This window comes from Drosophila ficusphila, unplaced genomic scaffold (assembly GCF_018152265.1).
Source record: "Drosophila ficusphila isolate 14025-0441.05 unplaced genomic scaffold, ASM1815226v1 contig_286, whole genome shotgun sequence".
NCBI classification, from domain to species: domain Eukaryota; kingdom Metazoa; phylum Arthropoda; class Insecta; order Diptera; family Drosophilidae; genus Drosophila; species Drosophila ficusphila.
Window position 1 is genome coordinate 4,563,464 of NW_025064189.1, and position 24,431 is coordinate 4,587,894.

General features: G+C 42.7%; 3 protein-coding genes across 4 annotated transcripts; 2 read left to right on the forward strand and 1 right to left on the reverse strand.

Moving 5' to 3' along the window:
* Positions 1-103: 103 nt before the first annotated feature.
* LOC108100425 (fibroin heavy chain) lies at positions 104-10,339 on the reverse strand. 2 transcript variants are annotated; one of them, XM_017204329.2, is made up of 4 exons: positions 9,997-10,339; positions 3,610-3,747; positions 2,195-2,376; positions 104-1,650 (listed from the first exon to the last, which is right to left on the reverse strand). In XM_017204329.2, the coding sequence occupies exons 1-4, from the start codon at positions 10,029-10,031 to the stop codon at positions 269-271; spliced, it is 1,737 nt and encodes a 578-aa protein (XP_017059818.1). In that variant the 5' UTR covers positions 10,032-10,339; the 3' UTR covers positions 104-268. The 2 variants fall into 2 exon arrangements, with proteins under 2 accessions (XP_017059818.1, XP_017059817.1); XM_017204328.2 differs by lacking the exon at positions 9,997-10,339 and adding an exon at positions 4,580-4,890.
* On the forward strand, positions 6,490-8,110 carry LOC108100124 (general odorant-binding protein 70). The gene is made up of 3 exons (XM_017203877.1): positions 6,490-6,670; positions 6,723-7,000; positions 7,823-8,110. The coding sequence occupies exons 1-3, from the start codon at positions 6,490-6,492 to the stop codon at positions 8,108-8,110; spliced, it is 747 nt and encodes a 248-aa protein (XP_017059366.1).
* A 45-nt stretch (positions 10,340-10,384) lies between the features above and the next one.
* LOC108100423 (2-oxoglutarate dehydrogenase-like, mitochondrial) lies at positions 10,385-22,773 on the forward strand. Its single transcript, XM_017204325.2, is given in 13 exon segments — positions 10,385-10,491; positions 12,180-12,297; positions 12,367-12,504; positions 13,094-13,273; positions 14,985-15,087; positions 15,870-15,948; positions 16,008-16,419; positions 16,475-17,343; positions 17,778-18,301; positions 18,304-18,671; positions 18,733-18,887; positions 19,998-20,297; positions 22,038-22,773. Coding segments are annotated over 12 exon segments (3,324 nt in total). The 5' UTR covers positions 10,385-10,491; positions 12,180-12,201; the 3' UTR covers positions 22,138-22,773.
* Positions 22,774-24,431: the final 1,658 nt, after the last annotated feature.

Here is a 24,431-nt window from a genome sequence, read left to right on the forward strand (position 1 = left end):
TGCGCAGGCAAAGCCTCCGGATTATATGGAGATCCAAGGAAACCGCAATCTATCGACCAACCTGCTCAACCCCACGGATATCGGATATCGCATAACTAGTCGGTTAAAGATACAGATGCAGACATAAAATGTATTCCGCTTCAAATACTGTTACAGTTTCCATGTGGAGGAGTCAACCCAGTTTCGGTTACTTAACACTGATTATTTAACCCTAAAACATTACGAACTACATATCCGATGGAATGGAAGGGGTGAGGAAGTCATCCGGTTAGTGCTCCCTGGAGGCATTCAGCTCGGCGATCTCGTCCTGCCGAAGAGCTTCCGATGGGGAGAGACCCACCCTTCCGCCCAGGGGAATGATGTCGATGTTCTGGACGTGGGCACGAACACTCTGGCCAGGTGGGAGACCCACATACCACTTGCCCACGTTCTTGATCACGGTGGAGTCGCGGTGGCGCTGCACCCACTCCCGATCCCGGTCGATCTCCAGGATGCGGTGGTTGGCGGTGACCAGCGGCGGCAGGGAGCTCCCGACGTCCTCGTCGTTGAGGTGGTAGTTGTCCCCGGGTCCGCTGATGGCACTGGTGCCCGATCCTCCTCCTCCGGTGGGAGGGAGGTAACCCAACCCGGAGTCTCCTTCGCCGGAGGATGCACCTCCTCGACGAGTTCCTCCTCCATTATTGGTTCCCCTTTCAGAGGAGGCACTTCCCCCGCTATTAGAACCAAATCGGTTTCTGTTTCGGGATCCACTTGAATTAATACCAGAGGAACCACCACCACCTCCTCCGCCTCCTCCTCCTCCTCCTCCGCCTCCTCCTGCTCCTCCTCCTCTTTGAGAGTTGCTACCGTCGTATCTTGTGCTTCCCCTTTGGGAACTTCCCGCTGGGAAACCCCTTCGATCTTCTTTACCCTTAAAATTTGTTGATCCCGAGGAACTGCTGCTCAAACCAATGTCATCCCCCTGATTGTCATCACTCGATCCGAGATCATCATCCGCTGTTCCAGCTTCATCCTCACCTTGATTCCTGTCCCTTGCCCCATCGGCTGGCTTCAGGTATTCCTTGCCACCTGGTCTACCAGAAGGGCGACCTCTGCCAGCACCACCTCCCCTGCCAGCTCCTCCAGCACCTGATCCACCTGATCCCGAAGCTCCTCCTGAACCGGAAGGGCCACCTCCTCCTCCCTTGGGACCCAATCCACCTCCCGCACCCCTTCCAAAATCATTGGCCAGTCGGAAGTCCGTATCCGCCAGGCGGAAGTCAGCCACGGAGGGATTGATGTGGGTGCCAGGACCAATGCGGTTGTGCACCACCCGGTAGCCGATTCCCGCTCCCGCAATGTACTCCACTGTTCGCTGCACGCCCTTGTCGTCCAGGAAGGAGTAGGTGCCGCGAACCAGGCCATCGGGAGCACGACTCTCTGCTCTTCGATGATCCGGACCGGAGGCAATCAGCTTGTAGCTTCCCGCTGGTCCTCTCTGAACGGTCATCTTGCCACGCGTCTTGGGATGCGACTTGTAGAGAGGACTGGAGTAGGCCACCGAGGAGGGATTGTCCGGCACTGCGTTGGAGATCTCGAATCCGGTTCCGGCGCCAGCTGCATAGCGCACACTGTGCCGCTCGCCCACGTCGTCCAGGTAGGAGTAGAGTCCTGGAAGAGAAAGAGAATTTGCTTGAGTTATTCCACTCTGCTAAAAAAAAAATTAAATGTGATTTAATGAGGGAGTTTTAACGATCTGGACGATAGTTGTTAAAAATCTTTTAACCAATTAACATTAAAAAAATGGAATGGAATCGAGTTTGCCTAATTGATAAAGATATAATATTCAAAATAAATTACAAAAATGTTATAAAAAAAGTATTTTCCGGAAAACATGAACGTTTCAACTTATTAACATAGTACTTTCTTGAATTCAAAAACAATCGTTAGTCCTTCATTCTTCTTCGGTGAAAACTATTTAAGGCAAAAGAACGCGTTAAAAATTTAAAAATCTTACTTTAACATGTTTAATAAAAATTTCTTACATCTATTGTGATTAAACTTCAAAGTATTTGCAGGGTTTCCCCATTTCAGAATGGTTAAAGTTCTGTGATAAGATTCAGATTTTGCACACGCGAAATAATAAAATATTATTTCTTTGTTCATTACCACATGATATATAATATCTTTCAGAACATCTTCATTAGGAACTCACCCCTTATCCTGTTACCCGAATCGTTCTCCTCGCTGCGCGACTGATCCGGAGTGCGGAAGCTGAAGCTGTAGGAGGGATCGTCGAAGGGATCGGCGAGCGGATCGTCGGGACTTCCCCGCGGCAGAACCGGATACTGGGCCAGGTCCATTTTGCGATGGATCTTCGGACCGTTCGCTCGGAATCTGAATGGGAAATCGGAAAATGGGGAGATTAATTAGCCGGCGATCACAATGAACAAGGGGGATTGGGATTGGGATTGGGTAAACCCAGCGGAAGCGGATTCGCACTGCAACTCGGAATATAGATCCGATCTGGAAGCGGCACGTCGTCGTTACTTTGATTACCCCACACATCACATCGGGGAACGGAACGATCCCATTCAGAATCATCGCTATCGCTGAGCATCTACAATCTGCGAGTACAATCCATAGTTTTTGCCCCGCTCTCAGGCCACTCAATTTGTTAACAGCTTTTTGCTTCCCCCGATTTACCGGAGATTGCAAAAACAAAAACAGTAGCCGAGGCGGTAATGGAAAAACGTTTAGGCAACGCCACACAAAAAATGCTCCAATGTGTTAGAACGGCTCCAACTTCAACTGGGAGCCAAGTTTTTAACTTGCGATCCGCCTCAGTGGCCGCCGCCTGCCGCCAACCGCTGATATATGAGCTCAACTCCGACATCGGGGGAGATAACTCACTTTGTGCTCCCACTTCCTCTACACCCAATACACTCGCACTCGGAAAGTGACTATCTAGTTTTAAGTTTAGTTTTTAAGTGTGTTTGCTGAAGAATGTTTTTGACAACTCTATTAAAATTAACAAGGAACGCCCTTTCCATAAAATAAAATTTGTAAATATTGTAAACTTCCTTTAGCGGTAATACACTTGCAAAAAATAATATTTCATGTTGAAAAATACTTTGTACATTTGTGATAGATAATAGTACAAATTCATTTAATTAAAAAACCGAAGAACAAAATTGTTAGTTTCTTTCGCATTTATCTAATATGTGATATTTTTTATTATTTATTATTATTATTAATATTTAACCAAAAATAAAGGAAACCATTTCAGTGAAATGTGATAAGTGAAACTAGTGAAAAACACCTCCTTGTGTAAATAGTTTAAATTTTTAAATATATATATAAAATAATTAAAATATAAATATTTAAATATTTTCCCAAGTAGGGACTTAAAATTTTATTTCTGATTGTGGGTATATTATTTTTCTTAAAATAAAATTCTTTGTTATTTTCAGTCCGATCCTTTGCCTAACTATTATTTTTTTTTTACAAAAAGCGAAAGGACGAAATAGTTTCTCTGAGTGCATCAGCGCACTTTACCCACTCGTCTCGCCTGCGACTGCGACTTGGACTGCGACTTCGACTGGGAGTGGGGTGTCTTCGTTTACTCACCCACGTGGTCCGGCGGTGTAGACGGTCTCCTCGATCTGTCCGCTGGCCGGACTCCGCGAACCGTAGCGACCTCGCACCGTGTTGTCCGGAGTGCCCGAGGCACTGTGATAGTAGCCGCCAATGTCATCATTTGCATGTCTTTGGCCCAATAGGTTCGGTTACCACCAGTTGTAGCAGAAGAGGTATCCATCCACCAGTTTGGGGTTTCCATCGAAGCACAAGTAATTGCGTTGCCCCATGCGTGCGAATTGGAGAGATGGAGGGAAGATGGTCGGAAGCGGGTTATTGTTGTGGTTGCAAAACGTTGAGGCGTTAAAGAGGTGTTAAAAATCTCAAATTTGCTCGAGTGTGATGGTGCGGCAGCAAACACATCGACCGATTAGGCGATTTGTTAGATTTATGACCCATGCCTGCTAAAAAACTATAATTGAGATGTTCTCTTTTTATGGATTGCAATTCCATGGATAATCAGAAGTGGTAAGTAATTAGTAGGGGTAAATTTTGAAAAATAACTAAAATGGCATTAGAAATATTTGTGTAAATCCCCGGATTTCTAAATCAGTATTTAGATTAATCACTTATCATTTAACAAGTTATAAAGCATTTAAAGAAAATATATGTCTAGCGGATTGGAAAAAGGAATAACTGAAAAATTATCTAGAATCTTTGAAAACAAAAATTATTCTTTTTTTTACAAATCCTTTTTTGGGTTATGGTAAAAATCCTTTAAAAGGAACACTATAATTATTTATTATTTAAATATCCTTTAAAATAAACACTATAATTATTAACAAGGCACAAGAAAATCACAAGTCACAAACCATTTTTTTTGTTTAGAGAAGTAAAAGGAATTTGCGTTTAATTTGAGGATATAATAAGTCAGAGGATTTAGAGTTCCTTAAAGTCACTTTTTTCTTCAGTTCTTCAACATTATATAACACCACATTTAACAAGTCAAACTTCGCTGTACCGAAACTGAAAAGAACCATCCTCGTTGATGGTGTTGTACTCGATTTCCGCTCTCGCCGGATCTGCAAAGTATCCCAGAATGGCGATGAGAAACCAGAGGGAACTCAAGTAACGATGCAGTTGGAGCATCTTCGAATCGCATTTGTTTTTTATGCCAGTCCAGAGATCAAACGGTCATCAAACGAACATCCTGTTCGGGACACAATCACCAAATAAATTGTAGTTCCCCCAACCGAACCGATTGAATCCCGACTTTAAATTCCGACTTGGTTTAAGTTTTTTTTTTTTTTTCAGGAGGAACTTGTGGATAGAACAACGCGACGACGACGACTGATGCGATCCAGCGTTAGACCTTCGTATTTAAATACGATTCTCAGGCGAGTCAGTCAGTCGATGGTGGTGGTGGTTCGTGTGGTGCTACATGGTAGCTTGGTAGCTGGTGGTGCTGCTGCCACTTGTCTCACCTGACCACCCACCAAAAACAGCCAGCCAACACACAGCCACGAAGATGAAACAGCAGCATTTGTGTGCAAATTGCGTTACAAGAAAAGCGGAAAATGGAGGAGTAAGGGGGTAAAGGGGGTGAAGGGGTTTTAAGGGGGGGCATTAAGGTGAGAGAATTTGTTCTAATGATGGACACGCAAGTGTTGTTGTTGTGTTTTGTTGTTGCAGCTGCACTCCAGCCAGAACTTCGTGGCTCCTTGTTCCCTGGATTTCCCCCCTGGAATGGCCAAACGGAAAATGGAAAATGGAAAATCGTGCCTGTGTAGCTGTCTGTCAATTAGCTCACGTTGTTCTTGTTCTTGCAGAGAGAGAGCTTCCTGTTGACAATTTTCCCCCTTCCCACTTTTACTCCCCTTGCTTTTTATCTTGGAAAATCTGTGCACTAAACATTGAACTTCAGCTCTGTGGATTCAATTTTCCATTCTCCGTTAGCCGTTGGCTTATTACAAATTCGATCCAGAGCGAGTCTAGGTCAGTGTCTTAGCGGCAATTTTTGGCCATCTCCAACTCCAGCAATATGCAATTAAAGGCAATTACCCGACGACTGGCAGGAGATCAGAGAAGTTTATGACAATTTCCGCCTAGGATCTTGGGCATTTTAATGAAGCATAATTAGCGTGGCGACTTCTGGCTTCTGGCCACTTCCAAGTACAGTTATTGGCCATTGTTTTTTTGGATTTTAGAGGGGGGATCAAGGGGATTGGGGATGGTCCGCTTGGCTGCCTTTGATTCTCTGGTTATAGTTTATAGTTTATAGTTCTGTTCAGCCCACATCCACTGCCGCCTTTGATAATCTTAATGGCTGTTTCTGTTTCTGTTTTTTTTTGGTATATAGCCATATGCCTTATGCAAATTGGTCAGAAGGCGGAAGAGTTGGCTGGGCCCACCCATTGATGGTTAATTGTGCGCTCAATCGAAGCGAGTGCGTTCCTCGTCGAATAACCGAATTGTAATCGCAAAACCACTGAGACAATGGAATGGAAACCCAATGCGATCGGCCGGCTTTATGGCCATGATATATATGATATATACAGTATACCGCTGCTGCCAATGACCATGTTCAAAGGCATTTGGCCGGGCTCTAAGGACAAGTTTCTAACGGACTGCACGCATGGGAAATGTGCAACCAGTTGTGGCAGCTGCAATTGCAATTGCAACTCGCATTTTTTTTTTTAGTTTTTCAGTTTGCCATTGAACCACATACCCATAGAGCAAAACTGAACTGAAAAACTGGAAACTCATAAGTGGCGAGTGTGGGCCATCCTGTGGCGACTGCCGAACTGGCTGGAAAAGTGAAAATGCTTTCGATTTCATCGCGGCTATTTCTTCTCCGGAGGGGACATTCATTTGACAGCAGCCAAGGCGTTCGGTTCGGATCGGTGTGAAGTATCCAATTAATCGGCAGCCATGAGGATTGCACAACTATTATATATCGCGAGTGTGGTTATCGCATCGATCGAGGCGGTGGAATATCTAATTCGCTTCGAGACGAAGAAGGCCAAGTGCCTGAATCCGCCGAGAACTGCGAGGAAAGTTGAGTCGGTTATCACTGAGTGCCAGAATGAGGTGCGAAATAAGTTGGTTAGTGGTGAGTTCTACAGAAAGTAAATCCCTTGAAGATATTAAAACCCTAAAAACAGAGGCATATGAGATACTCAAGGAGCAAGTGTCGCACAATCAACCTGCAATTGATCCCCATGATGACTCCATCGACTTCGTTTGGCCCTCTGTTCCTGGCGGCTCTTCTTCAATAGATCACACCCCCAACATAAGCAACTATGAGTATATAGTCTACGATGAACCAGAACCACATCGACATGTTGCCAGACTCATGAGGAATATCCGACGACTCGATGTCACCAGTTCGGGGATATATCATCCCACTTTGGTTCCCTTGGAAGACAAACGCATTGCGGGGGTAAGTTTTTCAACCAAAAGAATCTTCTGCGAGACTTGTAGATCGCTTTTCTTCACTCGTGTTAATGAAATGCAAAAGCGACGCTCAATTAAGTTCAATGGCAGCCCAAGAAACAATTGTCGAATAGCCCCCACTTTGCCTCCCACTTTATCCCCACTGAGCTAAACCTAAAGTCAGGGTTATTAGACAATCGAAAGAAAAGCCCAGCCGCAGTTGCTATACGTATTGCATTTTCAGTTTTCAGTTGCATTCAAAATCTCACGCCTCCGCCGGAGATTTTTCGCACACCTCCAGCAATGCTGAATTTGATGGCTGAAAAGCGCACTTTATGGCGGCACTTAATACACATTAGCTGGCTTTATGCATCAGCAAATTGAATGTACAGATAGCCCTCCACTTCCTACACAGAAAACAATTTAACAGTGTTTGTTGCATATTACTAGAATATCATTAAACCATCTCGCGAAAAAAGATGTAGATATGAGATAATTAAGCGGATGATATTTATTTTAATAAATTAATTGATTCTCTTAAGTGGTTTTCATATATTAGCCAATTTTTGTAATGCAATAAAGCTTGAGTTTATATCAACTTAATTTACTTGGTGAAGAACTACTTTCTATTTTGTTATTATATATAATATTTCTGATATGAAGAAATCTTTAGTAATTTACAACTTTATAGGCAATTGTTTAAGGTGTATCTCACATTTAAAATACAATTACATTTTAACATGCTAAGCAAGTTGCGTATCTTTATACATTTTCCACAGACTAAGATTAAAAAAATATACATTGCTTTGTGATTTTGATATCTTTTCAGTGCCTGTTGCATTGCGTATACGCCAAGAATAACGCCATCGACAAGAAGGGCTGGCCCACGCTGGACGGACTGGTGCACTTCTACTCCGAGGGCGTCCACGAGCACGGATTCTTCATGGCCACTCTTCGGTCCGTGAATCTCTGCCTCCGGGCAATGACCACCAGGTACGGAGTGAATCGCAAGGAGCTGCCGCAGAAAGGAGAAAGCTGCGATCTGGCTTTTGATGTCTTCGACTGTATATCCGACCAAATCACCGGCTACTGCCTGGATCAGTACAGCAGATATTGATTATTGATTAGTTACTCTGTCTAGTGTGCGTAGCAATTAAATGTTTAGTGCGAGTTGGATTCCAGTTTTGTGTGAGTCGTGCGGGTAGCATTGGTATTAAAAACCATGTAGGAGGCTTATTAAACAGTTGAAAGTGGAAAATTAACATACTTTTTAAACACAAAGTATACTTTACCACATATTATTTAAAAACTAGGTTTTAATATGCTTATAAGAAGTTTTCTGAGCATATTTTTTGTTTTTACAAAAAGTAATTCAAATTTACTTAAAAATACCCATGGCGCCAACGGCAAAGCTTTTCACAATAGCGCCATCTCTTGTCGCAAGTCGAAAGTATGAGTGTAAGTGTAACTTTTCACTACCACTATTAAAATAATCGATATCTGCTACGCGGTAAAAATGCGATTTTATATCGATATATTTTGGCAGTTTCCCATCCCAGAAAAAGTTTTCGGCTGTAAAAACGTAAATATTCAACTTTTACCTAGTTTTAAGCAAATTAGGTGCGGTAAATATAGAAAAAAGTGCTTTGAGTAGTGGGTGGCAAAGTTCTGGTACTACCAATTCGGAAAAACTCGTAATACGTGTGATTTTCTTTTGGCCCACATTCGAGCCCCGCTTTTCAATCATGTGGAATTCCAGGAATTAATCACCAGCATTCTACGATCAATAAGCTGCTGCCGCGTGTTCCCCTTTCGAAAAAGTGCAAATTGCAGGCCTTGAATATGAATTTTCGCAACCTTTACGTAGTCAAATTTTCAAGGACTGTTCTTATATAATGAGAAAACTGCAGGTGGGCGGCTCTTTGAGGGCGGAAAAGCGCTTGCGCCGGTTGCCCGCAAGAAAAGTGAAATTTCGCAATGCAAAACAAGTGGCGACGTCACATGCGATGGTGTAAAATTAACTTGGCGCATTGATGACGCAATTTAGCGAGTGTGCCGCGTGTGCTTTTTCTCCCAGCCAACAAATGAATCATCAATCAAAAAGAAGGAAAAGAAAAAGCGCGGTCGCATTGTCTGGGGAAGCACAACTAGTTTTTGCTGTAGAAAATGTGGAACACTCGCCACAACCTATCATAAGCCAGTTGTAAAGGCCCCAGATCATGGATAGTAATCCCCGTAGTAGTTCACCACCCTCTCCACCCCCTTTTGGACGCGCTTGTCATTTACCTCATGACTGGGCCCTCCCTGCTGCTTCTTCTTCTTTGTGGGGGCTCGACTAAGGTTTTCAATGGAATGTAGTTGCATGCTGGTTTTCGGACCGGCTAAGCAAGGTTCACAACCTTATCGATTGCATTTTTCTTACCTTTCCATACCCTTTTATGAGGGTATCATAACTTGAGCATTGTTTTAATTTTGCCCAACTTAAAATCAAATTGTTTTTCTTCTTATTTATTTTATTTTTTTTTTTAATTTGTAGTAAAAATCTTAATAAACGCAATTTCTATGCTTAAATTTATTTATTTTTTTTAATAAAATCGTTTTGAAGAGCATTTTAAAATTCGTTGTCGCCGTTGTCGGCAATTTCGCACTCGCTCTCAAGGTAAAAGTATCCAATTAATGTGGCTGGTGTATGAACTTGAAACTAAATTGATTAACGGGAAGGTAATCGATACACACGCACATATTCACTTAAACTTGGTCTGACTTGTTAAATACACTGAGAAAAAGGATTGAAGAGACTTATTGAATTTTTAATAACAAAACTATTCTTTAAACGACTATGTTAACTATCTTATTTATTTAGATGGTGATGATTAATAAATACTTTCTTATTTTATTTTTTTGCTTTGAAGACTCATTTCGCTTTGCATGTTATGTGATAAACAAGCTCTGTGGAAACATATTTGCCTATACATGCCATTCCCCTTTCACTCTCTAACGTACCTCCTATTTCTCTTTTTCGGCTGTGTGGGCGGCATTTCTTTCAAAGAGTCAGCCGGCTGACGATCGGACTTTGGGATCGTTGTAAACAAATTCCGGCTATAAATACGCAAGCATAGGGAAAATACACGAGGAGAGGCGGTTAGATAAGCGGAGGAAGTACTGCCGATACATACATGAGGTACCTGATTGTTATCAGCTCACCGATCGAAGACCAAACCCCCTTTTGGCCGAAGATAAAGATACAATACGTTGTCATGTGCCCGTTTTGTGTGTTTTTTATCACACAGTCTGTTTTCCTTCCCATTTTCCACACCGCCGCCCCCTTTTCGGCAGTTCGTGAAGAGCAAATTCGATTTCTAAATTTTATATTTCACTCTCGAAGGCGGTCGGTCGGTTTGTATTTTCGCTTCAGTCGACGCGCAGCACTCAGCACGAACAAACGTTTGCCGCGTATCTGTGAGATACGGATACGACTACGACGGGTACATATATTCGGTTGGTTTTGGCTTTGGCTTTTTGGAGCAATCGCACGCAGTATATGCGTATATATTATTCGGTGGTTCGCTCCACCGCAGTGCAGTGTATATTTAATTCGGTTTCCCGTCACCGCGAGACACGAATTCAAATGGATTTTTCCAGTCATGCTCCAAATTGGAACTGCAAACTCATCGAGCTGTTTCACACTAATTAGCTCCATCTGGGCATTCTAATATTTAGCCGCTCTCACGCGAGTGCGAGTCTCTGTTTTATTTCATTTTTTGCACTTATGTAATGTGTTTTCGTAACAGCGGCGGCGACGTCGAGCAGAATATAATTGCAAGGAAAGCTGTATGTGAAAAGCGCCAGCACACACAACAAGCAAACAGATAAAAACACAGTCGCAGGCCGTTAAATTGAATAATCTTTTGTGGGCGGTAGCTGCAGCTACCGTAAATGCTGTTAATGTATCTGTAACTATTACACATCCGAGGAAACCCCAATTGCTGCACTTTCAAATACCTATGTAACTCTGACCGCTCGAAACCGGTTGGGCGTTTCAATTGTTTTCCTTTCTTTTTCTGGGGGCCAGCGTTTTGTAATCACTTGATTTGGATCGTCTGGCCAGCATGCGTTTGCCGATAAGACATGTGACCTGGCCACGCCTTCCTTGCCCCCCGATTCCCATTCCGAATTTCAATTTGTATATATTTTTTTGCACGACTGGCTTTAGATAGGAACTCAATTACGACATCCGCACGCGCTGGACTATCGCTAATAATTTGATTAATAATTTGACAAATTCTGGAAGTGCTGGCGTGGCATGATCGCAATTGGAGGCCCGTTTACCGCAGCCATCTTATCACCAGCGAATTGCGTCTAGAGGTTTCTGAGTTTAGTCATGGTGGTCAGGAATTTATTGCTCCGACCTCGCGGGACATTCACACTCGACGTTTAAACGTTATCTGTGCAATCTTGTTTCGGCCCAAAAATCCAGTTAAATGGTTGGCTGGCTGACTGGGAGATGACAAACAAAAGGCCACGGCAAATATTCAAAACTGATTAAAAGTTGGGAAACGAATAAACTGCGCAAAAAGCAGCTGCTTTGCCTCTGCCTCTCTCTATATAAAAAAAAACCCCATTTCACCAGTATATTTTGGGGGCCAAAGTATCTCCGCGGCCATTTCTTGGCTGATTATCAAAAAGACGAGGGGACTGTCGAAAACCAGCCCGCGTTAGTTTGACGTCATCGGCGGAATCGGAATCAGCAGGCAAACGGCATCACGTGTGCTTTATTTTCCCAAGCGATCCCCCGATCTCGACGGTCTAGTCTGGCTTTAGACGTACGTATGTACATATGTAAATTCTCCATCGAAAACACCTATTGTTGTCGACTTGTTTTGTGAGGGAATTTCATAACCACCAGCCCGCTGGCCTGGCAACAAGTTGAATTGTATTCGGTTGATTGGTGACACAGTTAAGACGCATAGAACATGGCCATGACGTAAAGGTTTCTGGGCTATCTTATCGCCCTTACAGCAGCCGAGGGTCAGGGGTTCGTTGTTTTTCGAGGGGGCGGTGCTATCTTCTGCGTTTCTACTTGTTTGTCAACAAAAGCCCCATCGATTAATCAGTCGCGAGTGATATAATAGTTCGCTGATTAGATCTCCACTAAAGATTGTCTCTTTCGCTTCGTTTTGTTTCAGTTATATTTTGTAAAGCTACAAAATGCATAGAGCACACACAGCCTTCAGCCTGGCCTTGTCGCCGATGGCACACAAGAACTTCGCCACATGGCTGCTCAAGAGCAGCAGCACTCAGCAGGTGAGTCTGAATGGAATTGGGGAATTACTTATGAACTTCTACTAATATATTTTCATTGTATTATATCAGATGGCCAAGGTAACTGCAGCCGCCGCTGTGCGCACCTACAACTCCGCGGCTGCTGAGCCTTTTGCCAACGGCAGCACCGCCTCCTATGTGGAGGAGATGTACAACGCCTGGCTAAGGGATCCCACTTCGGTGCACACAGTAAGTACTGCTGTAATCCGCGGATTACGTCAGTAAAAATCACCAATTCCTGTTCTGAATCGAATAAAAACCCGTTTCCCCGTAAAAGGGGATTTATTCAAGTTACTGATGTTTATTTCTGAAACGGAAATATGTCGTTAAAATGCGTTAACTGTATTTAAAAGCATTAAGATTTAAGGAGAGAAAATATTACCAAACAATCTTCCATAAAAGGCAACTTTAATGAATGCATTAAATTATTTTTAAAACTTGTCACAAGTAAAAAGTAAATTAAACATAAATTTATGTTAACTTAATGTTTTTGAAAGTTTTAAACTTAATTAAATGTAACCAATATTTGTGTGTCCAAAAGCGAAAAGAATTTTTTGCAAATTTCACAGATTTTTTCTTTTTTTTTTACTTTTGAATAATCAAATTTTATCACAAAATCCAATTGCTTTTGAAGATTATATTAAAAGCCTTCTTATTTGGTTGTGAAACATGTTCGAACAGTTCCAAGTAAATCAATGGTACCTTGCTTGAATTTTTAGTTTATACTTCGGTAAAACACATTTCTATCGAATTTTGATTGATTGATTTTTCCTTGCAGTCTTGGGATGCGTACTTCCGCAGCAACAGCTACGTGAGCCCGCCCAACTTGGCGCCCGTGCAGGCCAACACCCTGCCGCTGACCGCCTTCAACTTCGGAGGAGCCGTCTCCGGCGCTGCGCCCGACTCCAAGACCATCGACGACCATCTGGCCGTGCAGGCGATCATCAGGAGCTACCAGGTAGGTCGGCTCGTGCTGGCTCCCAGTCGAACTCACTTGGTTCCCAGTCGAACGGTGGAGATTGCAGCCACAGCCATCGATATACCGGATCGCATTCGTATTCGTTGGCGCTTTTTGTTTCGTTCTCCTAGGTTCAGTTAATGTTTATGTTTAGATTATGACTTTTAGACTTGCCTTTGCCCCCTTTATGTGTGTTCATTCTGTGCATTTCCCGAGACCAGTTCATTCCGAATCCAGAACTCATGGTAGAATAGAAATTATGACTTTCCACTCCATCCACAGTTTCCATAGAGTAGAGGTTCACTTATTCATGAGTAGTTTGGTTTTCTGTTCGATCACTTACATTCCGGTTCACCAAGTAGTTATTGTTGGGGGGATTGGTCATATTTCTTGCACCACTTTTCATAATTTACTTAAGATTTATCAATAATTCGCAGAAGGTTTTCTAATTTTAATGCCAGAGAAAGAGTTACGATTTTGATTTGCACATGAAATAGATTTTTGATAAATTAATCCCCGTTGCTTTGTAGCTGATTTTCTTTGAGTTAATTAAGCCATACGATAACTTCCTGGCGTTCGCATTTAACTTGATATACCTAAGCCCTATTGAATCTACCCTGTACACCTCTTACATATAATCAACCAATCTATCTACGATATGTAATTACCATATATAGTCACGTGGTCATTTGGCATCTGATCTGGATCCGCTTGGAATTTTGACTCGCGAAAAAACCGTCTGCAAGGATGGGCTAGCACGTCGTGCTAACGAAGATGTGCTCAGGCAGCATTCTGGGTTTTTGTTTGGTAAATTCTTTTTACAAAACTCTCTCTCTCATTTAACCCCTAGTCGCACCACTCAACCCAAACCAAATACCTGTTGCACCATCCTGCTACTATCCAATCACTTAGAAATTAAGTTGAACACCCAAAAAAAAAACATATGCAATTGGTTTCGAAAATAACTCGTGCTTAAATGAAATTCGGAGTTGATGAGGAGGGGAATCGGAGACCTTTGCTTAGGATTAAGTTAGCGAGTTCAGTTCAGTTTGGTTGAAGGTTTATAAGAATTCCTGTAAGTAACCTTTTTGGTGTTTGGCTTTCTCGAAGTTCTTGTCTTTCCGTTAAGGTTTATAGTTAAGCATCCCGTCTATTTCTCGCTCTCTCTATCTCTCGGCACCCCAGTTCCATATATATCTTTCTGTTTCTGCACACTGTCCCACCGATCCTCGATATTAACCCACGGAATTCGAAAACATTGCCATCCAACGCAACGATCATTGTCTACTGATCCTATCGATGCTTTTAGTGTTTGCTTTATTTTGTGTTTGTGCGCTGAGAGGAGTTGTTGTATCCGTATCCGTTTTTATTTAAGCCATATCTATTCTATGATTTTAATTGACTATTTTCTTTTCCTTTATTTTTATATAACTGCTTCCTAACCTAAATGTAACCAAATCGAATAAAACACAAACTGCAATCGAAACTCAAACCAAACAAACCGCCAAATCGTCTCGAACAATGTTTAAACAACAAATTCCAAATTCTCTCTCTTTGTACTATGTGTGTGTTGTGAAACCTAAACCAATCGAAATCGAAATCGAATCGAATCAAACCAAATCCAATCCGAAAACATTGTTAATACTACTACACCACCAACACAACCACCACAACTACCAACTACCAACCACCCAAAATACTGACACGTTAGATTCGAGGACATAATATTGCTCACCTCGATCCACTCGAAATTAATTCACCAGAATTGCCTGGCAACTCCTCGACGAAAACCATTTACGCTAATTTCAGTTTCGGTAAGTAAACTTCTCGGCGTCGCTCGAAACACCTGGCAATTTTTGACCAGCTCATAAAAACAGTTTGAGTTCCTTAACCCTTGATTTGTAAATATACTCGTACATACCTCAAAATCGAAATCGAATATTGTGTTAGTGACTTTCTCTGTCTTTCACCCGCACACACACGAACCCCGGCATCAAAATCGAAAATCAAACCCAACCAACCACACAAATGTATCCAATGATATATAGAACCAAGTAAATATGCGCTATATATTGCCAAAACTTTGTGTTACATCGTTTGCACTCACTTATGCCTCATTACTTTAATTGTTGTTTATTGGATGTCGTGCCAATAGGTTTAAATATTTTATATCTCAACATTTTCGTTGTGTCATTATTTGATTGCATGATTGTTTTGTTTTTCACAAGCGAAACGAAGGGAAATCGTTTGATAAGCCCCACTTAGTCTGATTGCAAATGAAGTGATTACGATCCCATCAGAAAAAAAATAAGTTCTGTTGTCACCGATAGTGTCTAATGCATGTCCAATAAAGTGTCCAGGGGAGAAACCAGTTAAATCCCGAGAAAAGCATGAGCATCCGAACCCGATTTAAACATTTCTATGTACGAACACCCCGAATAGAAGCAACAAAAAAAAAAGAACATTACACTCCGAATTTCAAACCAACATTCGCTGCCTTTGATTTACTAACCCATCACTCTGTCACAACCATTAAAACACCTTACTAAAGTCTTACCCACTTGTTACCACCCATTGTAATGATAAAAAAAAACAGGCGAGCAGGACATGGAGCGCCAGTTCAAGCTGCCCAGCACCACCTTCATTGGAGGCGATGAGGCCTCCCTCCCACTCAAGTAAGTAATCCATTTAAAAACTGATTAAGCAACCTGTTAACAATTATTTTATTACTCAGGGAAATCCTGAACCGCCTGGAGAATGTCTACTGCAACAAGATTGGCGTGGAGTTCATGTTCATCAACTCCCTGGAGCAGTGCAACTGGATCCGCAAGCGTTTCGAGACTCCCGGCGTGCTGAACTTCTCGCCGGAGGAGAAGCGTTTGATTCTCGCCCGTTTGACCCGTGCCACTGGATTCGAGGCCTTCCTGGCCAAGAAGTACTCCTCCGAGAAGCGTTTCGGTCTGGAGGGTTGCGAGATCATGATCCCAGCTCTGAAGGAGATCATCGATGTGTCCACCGAGTTGGGCGTGGAGTCGGTCATCATGGGCATGCCCCATCGTGGACGCCTCAACACCTTGGCCAATGTGTGCCGCAAGCCGCTGAACCAGATCTTCACCCAGTTCGCTGGGCTGGAGGCTGCCGATGATGTGAGTTGAATGCGGAACAATGCCTACCCAGATATATAATGGGATATCTTTTTAGGGTTCTGGTGATGTCAAGTACCATTTGGGTACCTACATCGAGCGTCTGAACCGCGTGACAAACAAGAACATCCGCCTGGCCGTCGTGGCCAATCCGTCTCATCTGGAGGCCGTGGATCCCGTGGTGCAGGGCAAGACCCGTGCCGAGCAGTTCTACCGCGGCGACCAGGAGGGCAAGAAGGTGATGTCCATCCTCATCCACGGAGACGCCGCCTTCTGCGGCCAGGGCGTTGTCTACGAGACGATGCATCTGTCGGACCTGCCCGACTACACCACCCACGGCACCATCCACGTGGTGGCCAACAACCAGATCGGTTTCACCACCGATCCCCGCTTCTCGAGGTCCTCGCCCTACTGCACGGATGTGGCCCGCGTGGTCAACGCCCCCATTTTCCACGTCAACGCTGATGATCCGGAGGCCGTGATGCATGTGTGCAAGGTGGCCGCCGAGTGGCGTGCCACTTTCCACAAGGACTGTGTCATCGATTTGGTCGGCTACCGTCGCAATGGACACAACGAGATCGACGAGCCCATGTTCACGCAACCCCTGATGTACCAGAAGATCCGCAAGCACAAGAACTGCCTGGATCTGTACGCCGACAAGCTGATCGCCGAGGGAACCGTCACCGGCGAGGAGGTCAAGTCGGTGGCCGCCAAGTACGAGAACATCTGCGAGGAGGCCTTCGCCCTGGCCAAGACCGAGACCCACGTCAAGTACAAGGACTGGCTCGACTCGCCCTGGTCCGGCTTCTTCGAGGGCAAGGACCCCCTGAAGGTGGCGCCCACCGGAGTCAAGGAGGAGACCCTCATCCACATCGGCAACCGCTTCTCGTCGCCGCCCCCGAACGCCGCTGAATTCGTGATCCACAAGTAAGTGTTGAAATCATTTAAATGCTATAGTCCAATTTTGTTTTACGATTCATTGCTTTGTTCAGTGAAAAAGAATTTACAGTCTTTTCTAAAAGTAGACTCTTTGATAGGCCTATTTGTTGTTTGTGTTAATCAAATCGTTGTTTTACGACCCAATAATTGTATAAGTGTGTCTCGAAAAAAAGCTTATAATACGTCTTAGCCTAAAGCGATAAGAATTAACATTTCTAAACAAAAATCTACCAGCACGTTTTTTATGAAGTTAAGATTGTACTTCTAAATAGAACGATTAATAAAATGCTATAGTCAAGCTTATTTATTAAATAAGAAATAAGTAAGAACATTGAATTCTTTAGTTTATTATATAACATGTTATTTTTTTCTGGATTTAAATAAATTTTCTTTATAACTAATATTACAATTGTTGTTTCCAGGGGTCTGCTGCGTGTCTTGGCCGCCCGCAAGGCGATGGTGGACGAGAAGATCGCCGATTGGGCTTTGGGCGAGGCCATGGCCTTCGGCTCCCTGCTAAAGGAGGGCATACACGTGCGCCTCTCGGGACAGGACGTGGAGCGCGGCACCTTCTCGCACCGGCACCACGTGCTGCACCACCAGCTGGTGGACAAGGCCACCTACAACTCGCTGCAGCACATGTACCCCGACCAGGCGCCCTACTCCGTGTCGAACAGCTCGCTGTCGGAGTACGCGGTGCTGGGCTTCGAGCACGGCTACTCGATGACCAACCCCAACGCACTGGTTCTGTGGGAGGCCCAGTTCGGTGACTTCAGCAACACGGCCCAGTCGATCATCGATCAGTTCATCTCGAGCGGCCAGTCCAAGTGGGTGCGCCAGTCGGGTCTGGTGATGCTGCTGCCCCACGGCATGGAGGGCATGGGCCCGGAGCACTCCTCGTGCCGCGTGGAGCGCTTCCTGCAGATGAGCAGCGACGATCCCGACTACTTCCCCCGGAGTCCGATGAGTTCGGTGTGCGGCAGCTGCACGACATCAACTGGATCGTGGCCAACTGCACGACGCCCGCCAACTACTACCACATCCTGCGTCGCCAGATCGCCCTGCCGTTCCGCAAGCCCCTCATCCTGTGCACGCCCAAGTCGCTGCTGCGCCACCCGGAGGCCAAGAGCCCCTTCAGCGAGATGAGCGAGGGCAGCGAGTTCCAGCGCATCATCCCCGACAACGGACCCGCCGGCGAGAATCCCAGCAGCGTGAAGAAGGTCGTCTTCTGCTCGGGCCGCGTCTACTACGATCTGACCAAGACGCGTGCGGAAAAGAAGCTGGAGAGCGAGATCGCCATTGTGCGCGTGGAGCAGGTGAGTCCTTATGGCTTTTAAACTCTTTAAAAATATTTACTAATCAATGCTTGGTATGCAGATCTCTCCCTTCCCCTTCGATCTGGTCAAGGAGCAGGCCAACCTGTACAAGAACGCCGAGCTCGTTTGGGCCCAGGAGGAGCACAAGAACCAGGGCAGCTGGACCTACGTGCAGCCCCGTTTCCTCACCGCCCTCAACCACGGTCGCGATGTCAGGTAGGTGTTAGAATCATCACTTAAGATCAACCCACTGGTGTCCACCTACTTAAAAAACAGCAGCACCCAAAGAAGTACCCTGATTTTAGGCTCCGATTCTTCTCCAGTCTCAGTTTATCTATAATCTCCTTTATAGTGTGCACTATACTCATCGTGCACTGTATCAGTTTTTATTTTGATTCTCTCAATATCTTACTCTCCTTTGCATTTCTTTCACTACTTTTGCATTAACCTATCATTTGATTTGACTTTCTTTTCATTTTTCATCGCTGTCGCTATTTTTTAACTGCCGTGGCCGTATAATAACTAGCTAATTTTAAGGGCAAAACCTATAGATACATAATAAGTGACGAGTTTCAGTTATCATATAAAGTGTATTTACAGATAAATACTTTTTGATTTACCAACCTTTTGAATTAAATATTCATATAGTAAAAATTCATAGTATCTCACCATTGATAAGCGAATATCATACGGCTATAGCTAGTTTTAATTTACTTCGAGCTTCCTCTCACCCCTCACCTGCCTCCCAACTGCGGTTTTTATCACTCTCCCACCTCTTTGTATCTATCTATCTACCTTATTAGCTAGTCTCGAACCCTAGAAGTGATAAAACACCTCCACACAAACACTGAAAGACTCATAAACTGATATCCGCTTCTGATTTAAACTTTCGTTTGGATGAGCATGTCCAGCACCGCAAAAGAAAACGAATCATTGTCACCACCAAAATGAAATTGAATCACTGAAATTTGTATTACCGAAGATTTTCCAAGCGAATCCATTAGCAAATTGGCTTTAACCATTCGATATATCATCCAATTCATGATTACTTTGCATGGCTTATTATTTATGATTTCGTTTAACCTCTGAGTTATCTTTCTTTACTAATCGAAACTTGTAAAAGACGAGCAAACCAGTTGTGTTATTTTTAAAACCCCAGAATCCCATCCACCCGTTGTGTAAATATGTACCGAGCAATTGGCAAAACCAAAAGATAAAATTGAAAAATTCGAAACTACCCACGAAAAAACGAAAACCAAAAAAAAAGCAACCAAAAACAAATCCTCTCTCTCTCTCTTTCTCTCTGTGTATGTGTTATTGTTACAGCCAAAGCGATGAGCAATCCTCCTCCAATACTACCACTACTACCGATCATACTAATAACGTATCCGCCACCGAATCCGAATCCGATTCTAACTCCGATCAAAAGTCGAAACCCTGGCTGAGTCGCATGTTCGCCGCCTCAAACACGAACACGAACGGTGGCGATCCCAAGGATCCACTGGTGGCCACCAATCTGGCCGCCAAGCACTTTGATTTAAAGCACGTGCGACACGATTTCAATAGGCCCGCGGGCATCGCTGCCGCTCCGGGCGGACGCACAGCGAAATCCGGACGCAAAATTAGGTGAGAGGGCCACCTCGGCTCCGCTACGATGCGCGCGATCTATAAAACTCTATATCTACAATTAATCTATCTAATCAGCATAATCTACTACAAACCACTACTATCTGCAACATAACTGTCCTACCAAACCGGAAATTAACTCTCAGTTCCGTTAACTTTTCATTTGTGTCCTCGTTCCCGTTGCCTCGATTGCGTTTCTGATTTATGTTGCTTGGCATGATGTTTGTTCCATGGTCTAGCGCCTCATGGTCCCCGCCCCTCTTATGGAGAAAACAATACACCGAACTACCCACTACTCTTAACTCCAACTCAACTATCTAACCCTCTTTCTAATCCCCGAGCACTGTTTTATTTTCCAGTCCAGAGTTTTTGTTTGCACCCCGCGTTCGTTTCGAAAGTTTTGCATTTGTTTTTGATAAGTTACCTCTTTTTTTCTGGCTGTTTGCAAGTCCCCTGTCCAAAAAACGAGATAACCACAGTTAACCCCAACATCTGTACTGCTCTAATTTAACCCATTTCGTCCTGCCATCTGTATTTGTATCTGTATGTCCAAAGTGCTGTCTATATGCCTCGCAAAACATGCTACAAAGTAGATATTTTTAGCGCTTGTAAGCAGACATCTCATATTTAAGCCATCCCCTTTCTAGGCAGTTTGCTATGGAAGCTTGAGATTTACGATTGCAGTCCAAATGATTTTTCCACTCTCGAAGGGTCCATTTCATTGTTGGGGTTGGGTGTGGTTTACCCATACACCACACACTCTCGACCTAAGATCTCCTCCCATTTTAATCTATATATGTAACACCCTGCGCTTGCTTAAGGGGTTATATACCTTTTTGACCAGAGAAATACAGGGTTTTTATTTATTTTTTTTTAGCATGTTGCCATTGTTTTATTTAAATTCAATATATATTTTATCAAAGTACGTGTCCTTAACTTAATTCGTCTGAAATTTTGAGTGAAAATTTTGAGAATTGTGGAAGTTATAGTCCTTGCCGCAGAAGTCCTTTTTTCATTAGAGGCTTGCGGTGAGCAAGAAAACAAGAAAACGGCTCAACGAAAAAAAAAAAAAACAAAAAAACTACGTTAGTATATAGTGTTACCTAGTTCGTGAACGAAGGATTTTACGAAAAAAATTTTTTTACAGTTACAGTGATTATTTTTTCAAAAAAACCGATTTTTCGAGGTCTAATAATTTAGTTTTTCGCCCCAAAAAAATAGAAATATTTGTCGAAAATAAAATTCCTTCGTTCACGAACTAGCTATTGTATCTACAAACAATCCCCCAAAATTTCAAATCGATCGATGTAGTGGTTACCGAGATATCGTGCTCACCGCAATGACCTTTTCTCAAAAATGCGATTCCGAGATAATCGCGTTTAAAGTTTTAGGTGGACATTAGGTAGTCATGCACACCGTGCGCTATGAACGGCTGTATCTTAGGTTCTAGTGCCCCGATCTCTAAAAAATTTTGCAGAAAAATTGTTGAAAGTATGTACATCAAAAAAAAATCATAAAATTTTTTTCGATTTTTTGATTCTGAAAAAGGTATATAACCCCTTAACCCCCATTTCATTGAACATTTGCCATAACTGTGCTAAAATCGATCAAAGAAACTAGGCTAAAGTTTAGTGCACGTGTCTAACCGATTCCACAAATCGAATACTGAATGTTGTGTGAACTCACCGCCCGATATTTCGAGTAATCCGAACTAATCCCCGATTTATGGATTATCCGCAGCTATGTTGGTCGTGCCTGCGGAGCTTCCACCGCCACAGGATCGAAGGCCCAGCACATCCGGGAGCTGAACGCGCTGCTCAACGACGCGATTTCAACCTAAGGAGGCGTAGACTCGATAGTTATGATGATGAGAGGAGATGGAGATGGAGATTGAGACGATGAATATTAATTACGATTATATTTTGTATTGAAACGTATGCAGACTCTTTGATACGATTTTTTGCTGACGAAATTGTTAAGAGCATTGTGTGAAAGTAATGAAATGTTAAATATTAGTTTAGTGAAATTACAAGAGCAAACGGCAACCAAGTAACAAATAACACGAAATATTTAGTGTTTAGTGAACAATCAAAAAACGCGAAAGAAAACAAAAAAATACTTCAACCACTCACAGCAAGTCTTAAATGCAATCTTAAGATCCAATTTCTAGTAAATAGCCAACTCTATGCGCATATATTTGGAGTAAAGCAAGCCCGCATAGGAGGATCACTATACCTTTCGGAATGAATAAAACCCTTTCTAACTTTATTTCGTATTCCTATGTTTAATATTTATTTTATTGTATTATATATAATTAAACTATCTCAGGCCACGCGAAAGGGCTCTGCTGAACACAATTTTAACACCTTGATGATCGATCGCAGGCCAAGAAATCATTTAGTGTTTTTGTTTGCCTAAGTTACACATTTTTGTTTAAATAAATGAACAAGTATAATACTAAACAATGACAAACCAACAGAGCTGTGCTTTAGTTCATCGCCGATCGAGGAGGCGCTATCAGGGATATAGATCGACTTCAGTGCTTTGATTTCGATTCTCAACAACTTGTGTTTGGAATTCAAGCAAAGCGTGTTTTATTTTTTTGGAAACCCTTTATGAAGCGCATCTGAATGCAGCCAAAAATGCTTTAATTGTTTTTGATCCACGGACGGAGTCCAATCAGGACCCTCTCAAAATATTTACAAAACAAAATCTATATATGTATATTAAAAATAAATATTGCACTTTGTCTCGCACCAATATAAAATATTGAACTGTAGAGTGATAAAGTTTATGGAAAACCAGGCATTCGAGCAACTTTTCCAAGAAAAACAAAATGAACATAACTATTTTACAAAGAGAACGGACATAAAGAGAGAGTATGTGTGTGCGACATTGTCGAAAATCTAACTTTAACTCAACATTTTAATGTTACTAACAAAAGATAAATCACAACATTGCACCAAGTAAGTAAGTAGAATGTTAAAATCAAATATAACACAAGGCAGAGAGTTTTCAAGAGCCCTGATAAGAAAAGAGTTTGAAGTTTATGTAAAATGTGGGGATACTACGATTCAAAAGGAATACACTTTACTATATAAAGCATGGTACACAACGTCTTTTATTATTAAAGGGGGGAAATCTCTTACAGCTTCTGGTCAAAAGAACTGATGTCTTGCGCCTCAGGAACCAGTTTCTGCTTTCAATTTTCCTCTTTTTTTTTTATAACATCAACTAGATTTTCTACAGGAAGTTGGCAGACTGGCCCGTTGAGCATTTTCCATTTTCACTGCTCCATCATTCTATGCGTACTTTCACATGCTATCTGGCTATCTGCAAGTTGGAGCCAAGATCTTCCTGTCCTGACAACTTGGACATCGCCAATTGGGCAGGCAAAGTGCTCACTTTTGGTCAATTTCTTTCCCCTCGCAAAAGCAATTTCATTGAACATCTTCGGCAGAGTTTTTGCCTCACTCTTGCCTTACTTTCTAATGTTGACAGTATTTTTTCATGTCGCCCCGTAGGAACTCCTCCGGCGATCGCTCAAAAGAGTGTCTTTCTTTTGGAGCTGCTCTTGTGCGGTTGCCAGTTAATTGTGTGTAAAAGTGTATCAGAGGCTAAAGACGTGTCTGGAATTCTTTATTATTATTTGTTGACTCAAGTATTTTGCATTGCTACAAGAAATGGGAAAAAACAGAAAAGCTTCAGTTTCTAAACGCTCTTTTTGAAGCAGAATTTATATACATATTATTATTGCTTATCTATTTAGACGAATTACAGGTCAACGAAACACAAAAAATAGATTTGTATAATAATAAATTGTATTTAATTTTTTTAAGATTAGCTAATTTTGTTTTTGTTTTGCATTTTCGGTTATTATTATTATTCTAGTTACTTAGAGTAAAACTTCTTAAATAAAAATATAAATCTTTTTTCTTATTTTCTTTGTAAATAGTGTAACATGATCAAACCACTTTATCGAAATCTGCATACCATAGGGTACATAATATTCGATAATATCCCCAGAAAGGGCGCAAAACCACGATAAGTACTCCACGAAGAGTAAACAGAATCTTGAATTGAGGACAGTTATTTACCATCAACCGCTAAGTGGCGAGAAGTCCCGCGAAAGCT

What these genes read in the sequence shown, in the direction of transcription:
- LOC108100124 (XM_017203877.1), top strand. Translation starts at nt 6,490, where the DNA reads ATGAGGATTGCACAACTATTATATATCGCGAGTGTGGTTATCGCATCG. An exon ending in GCGAAATAAGTTGGTTAGTG is followed by an intron (nt 6,671 to 6,722) that starts GTGAGTTCTACA and finishes CCCTAAAAACAG; the next exon opens with AGGCATATGAGATACTCAAG. An exon ending in AAGACAAACGCATTGCGGGG is followed by an intron (nt 7,001 to 7,822) that starts GTAAGTTTTTCA and finishes ATATCTTTTCAG; the next exon opens with TGCCTGTTGCATTGCGTATA.
- LOC108100425 (XM_017204328.2), bottom strand. Translation starts at nt 4,707, where the DNA reads ATGCTCCAACTGCATCGTTACTTGAGTTCCCTCTGGTTTCTCATCGCC. An exon ending in GATGGTTCTTTTCAGTTTCG is followed by an intron (nt 3,748 to 4,579) that starts GTACAGCGAAGT and finishes ATTGGGCCAAAG; the next exon opens with ACATGCAAATGATGACATTG. An exon ending in TTCGGGTAACAGGATAAGGG is followed by an intron (nt 1,651 to 2,194) that starts GTGAGTTCCTAA and finishes TTTCTCTTCCAG; the next exon opens with GACTCTACTCCTACCTGGAC.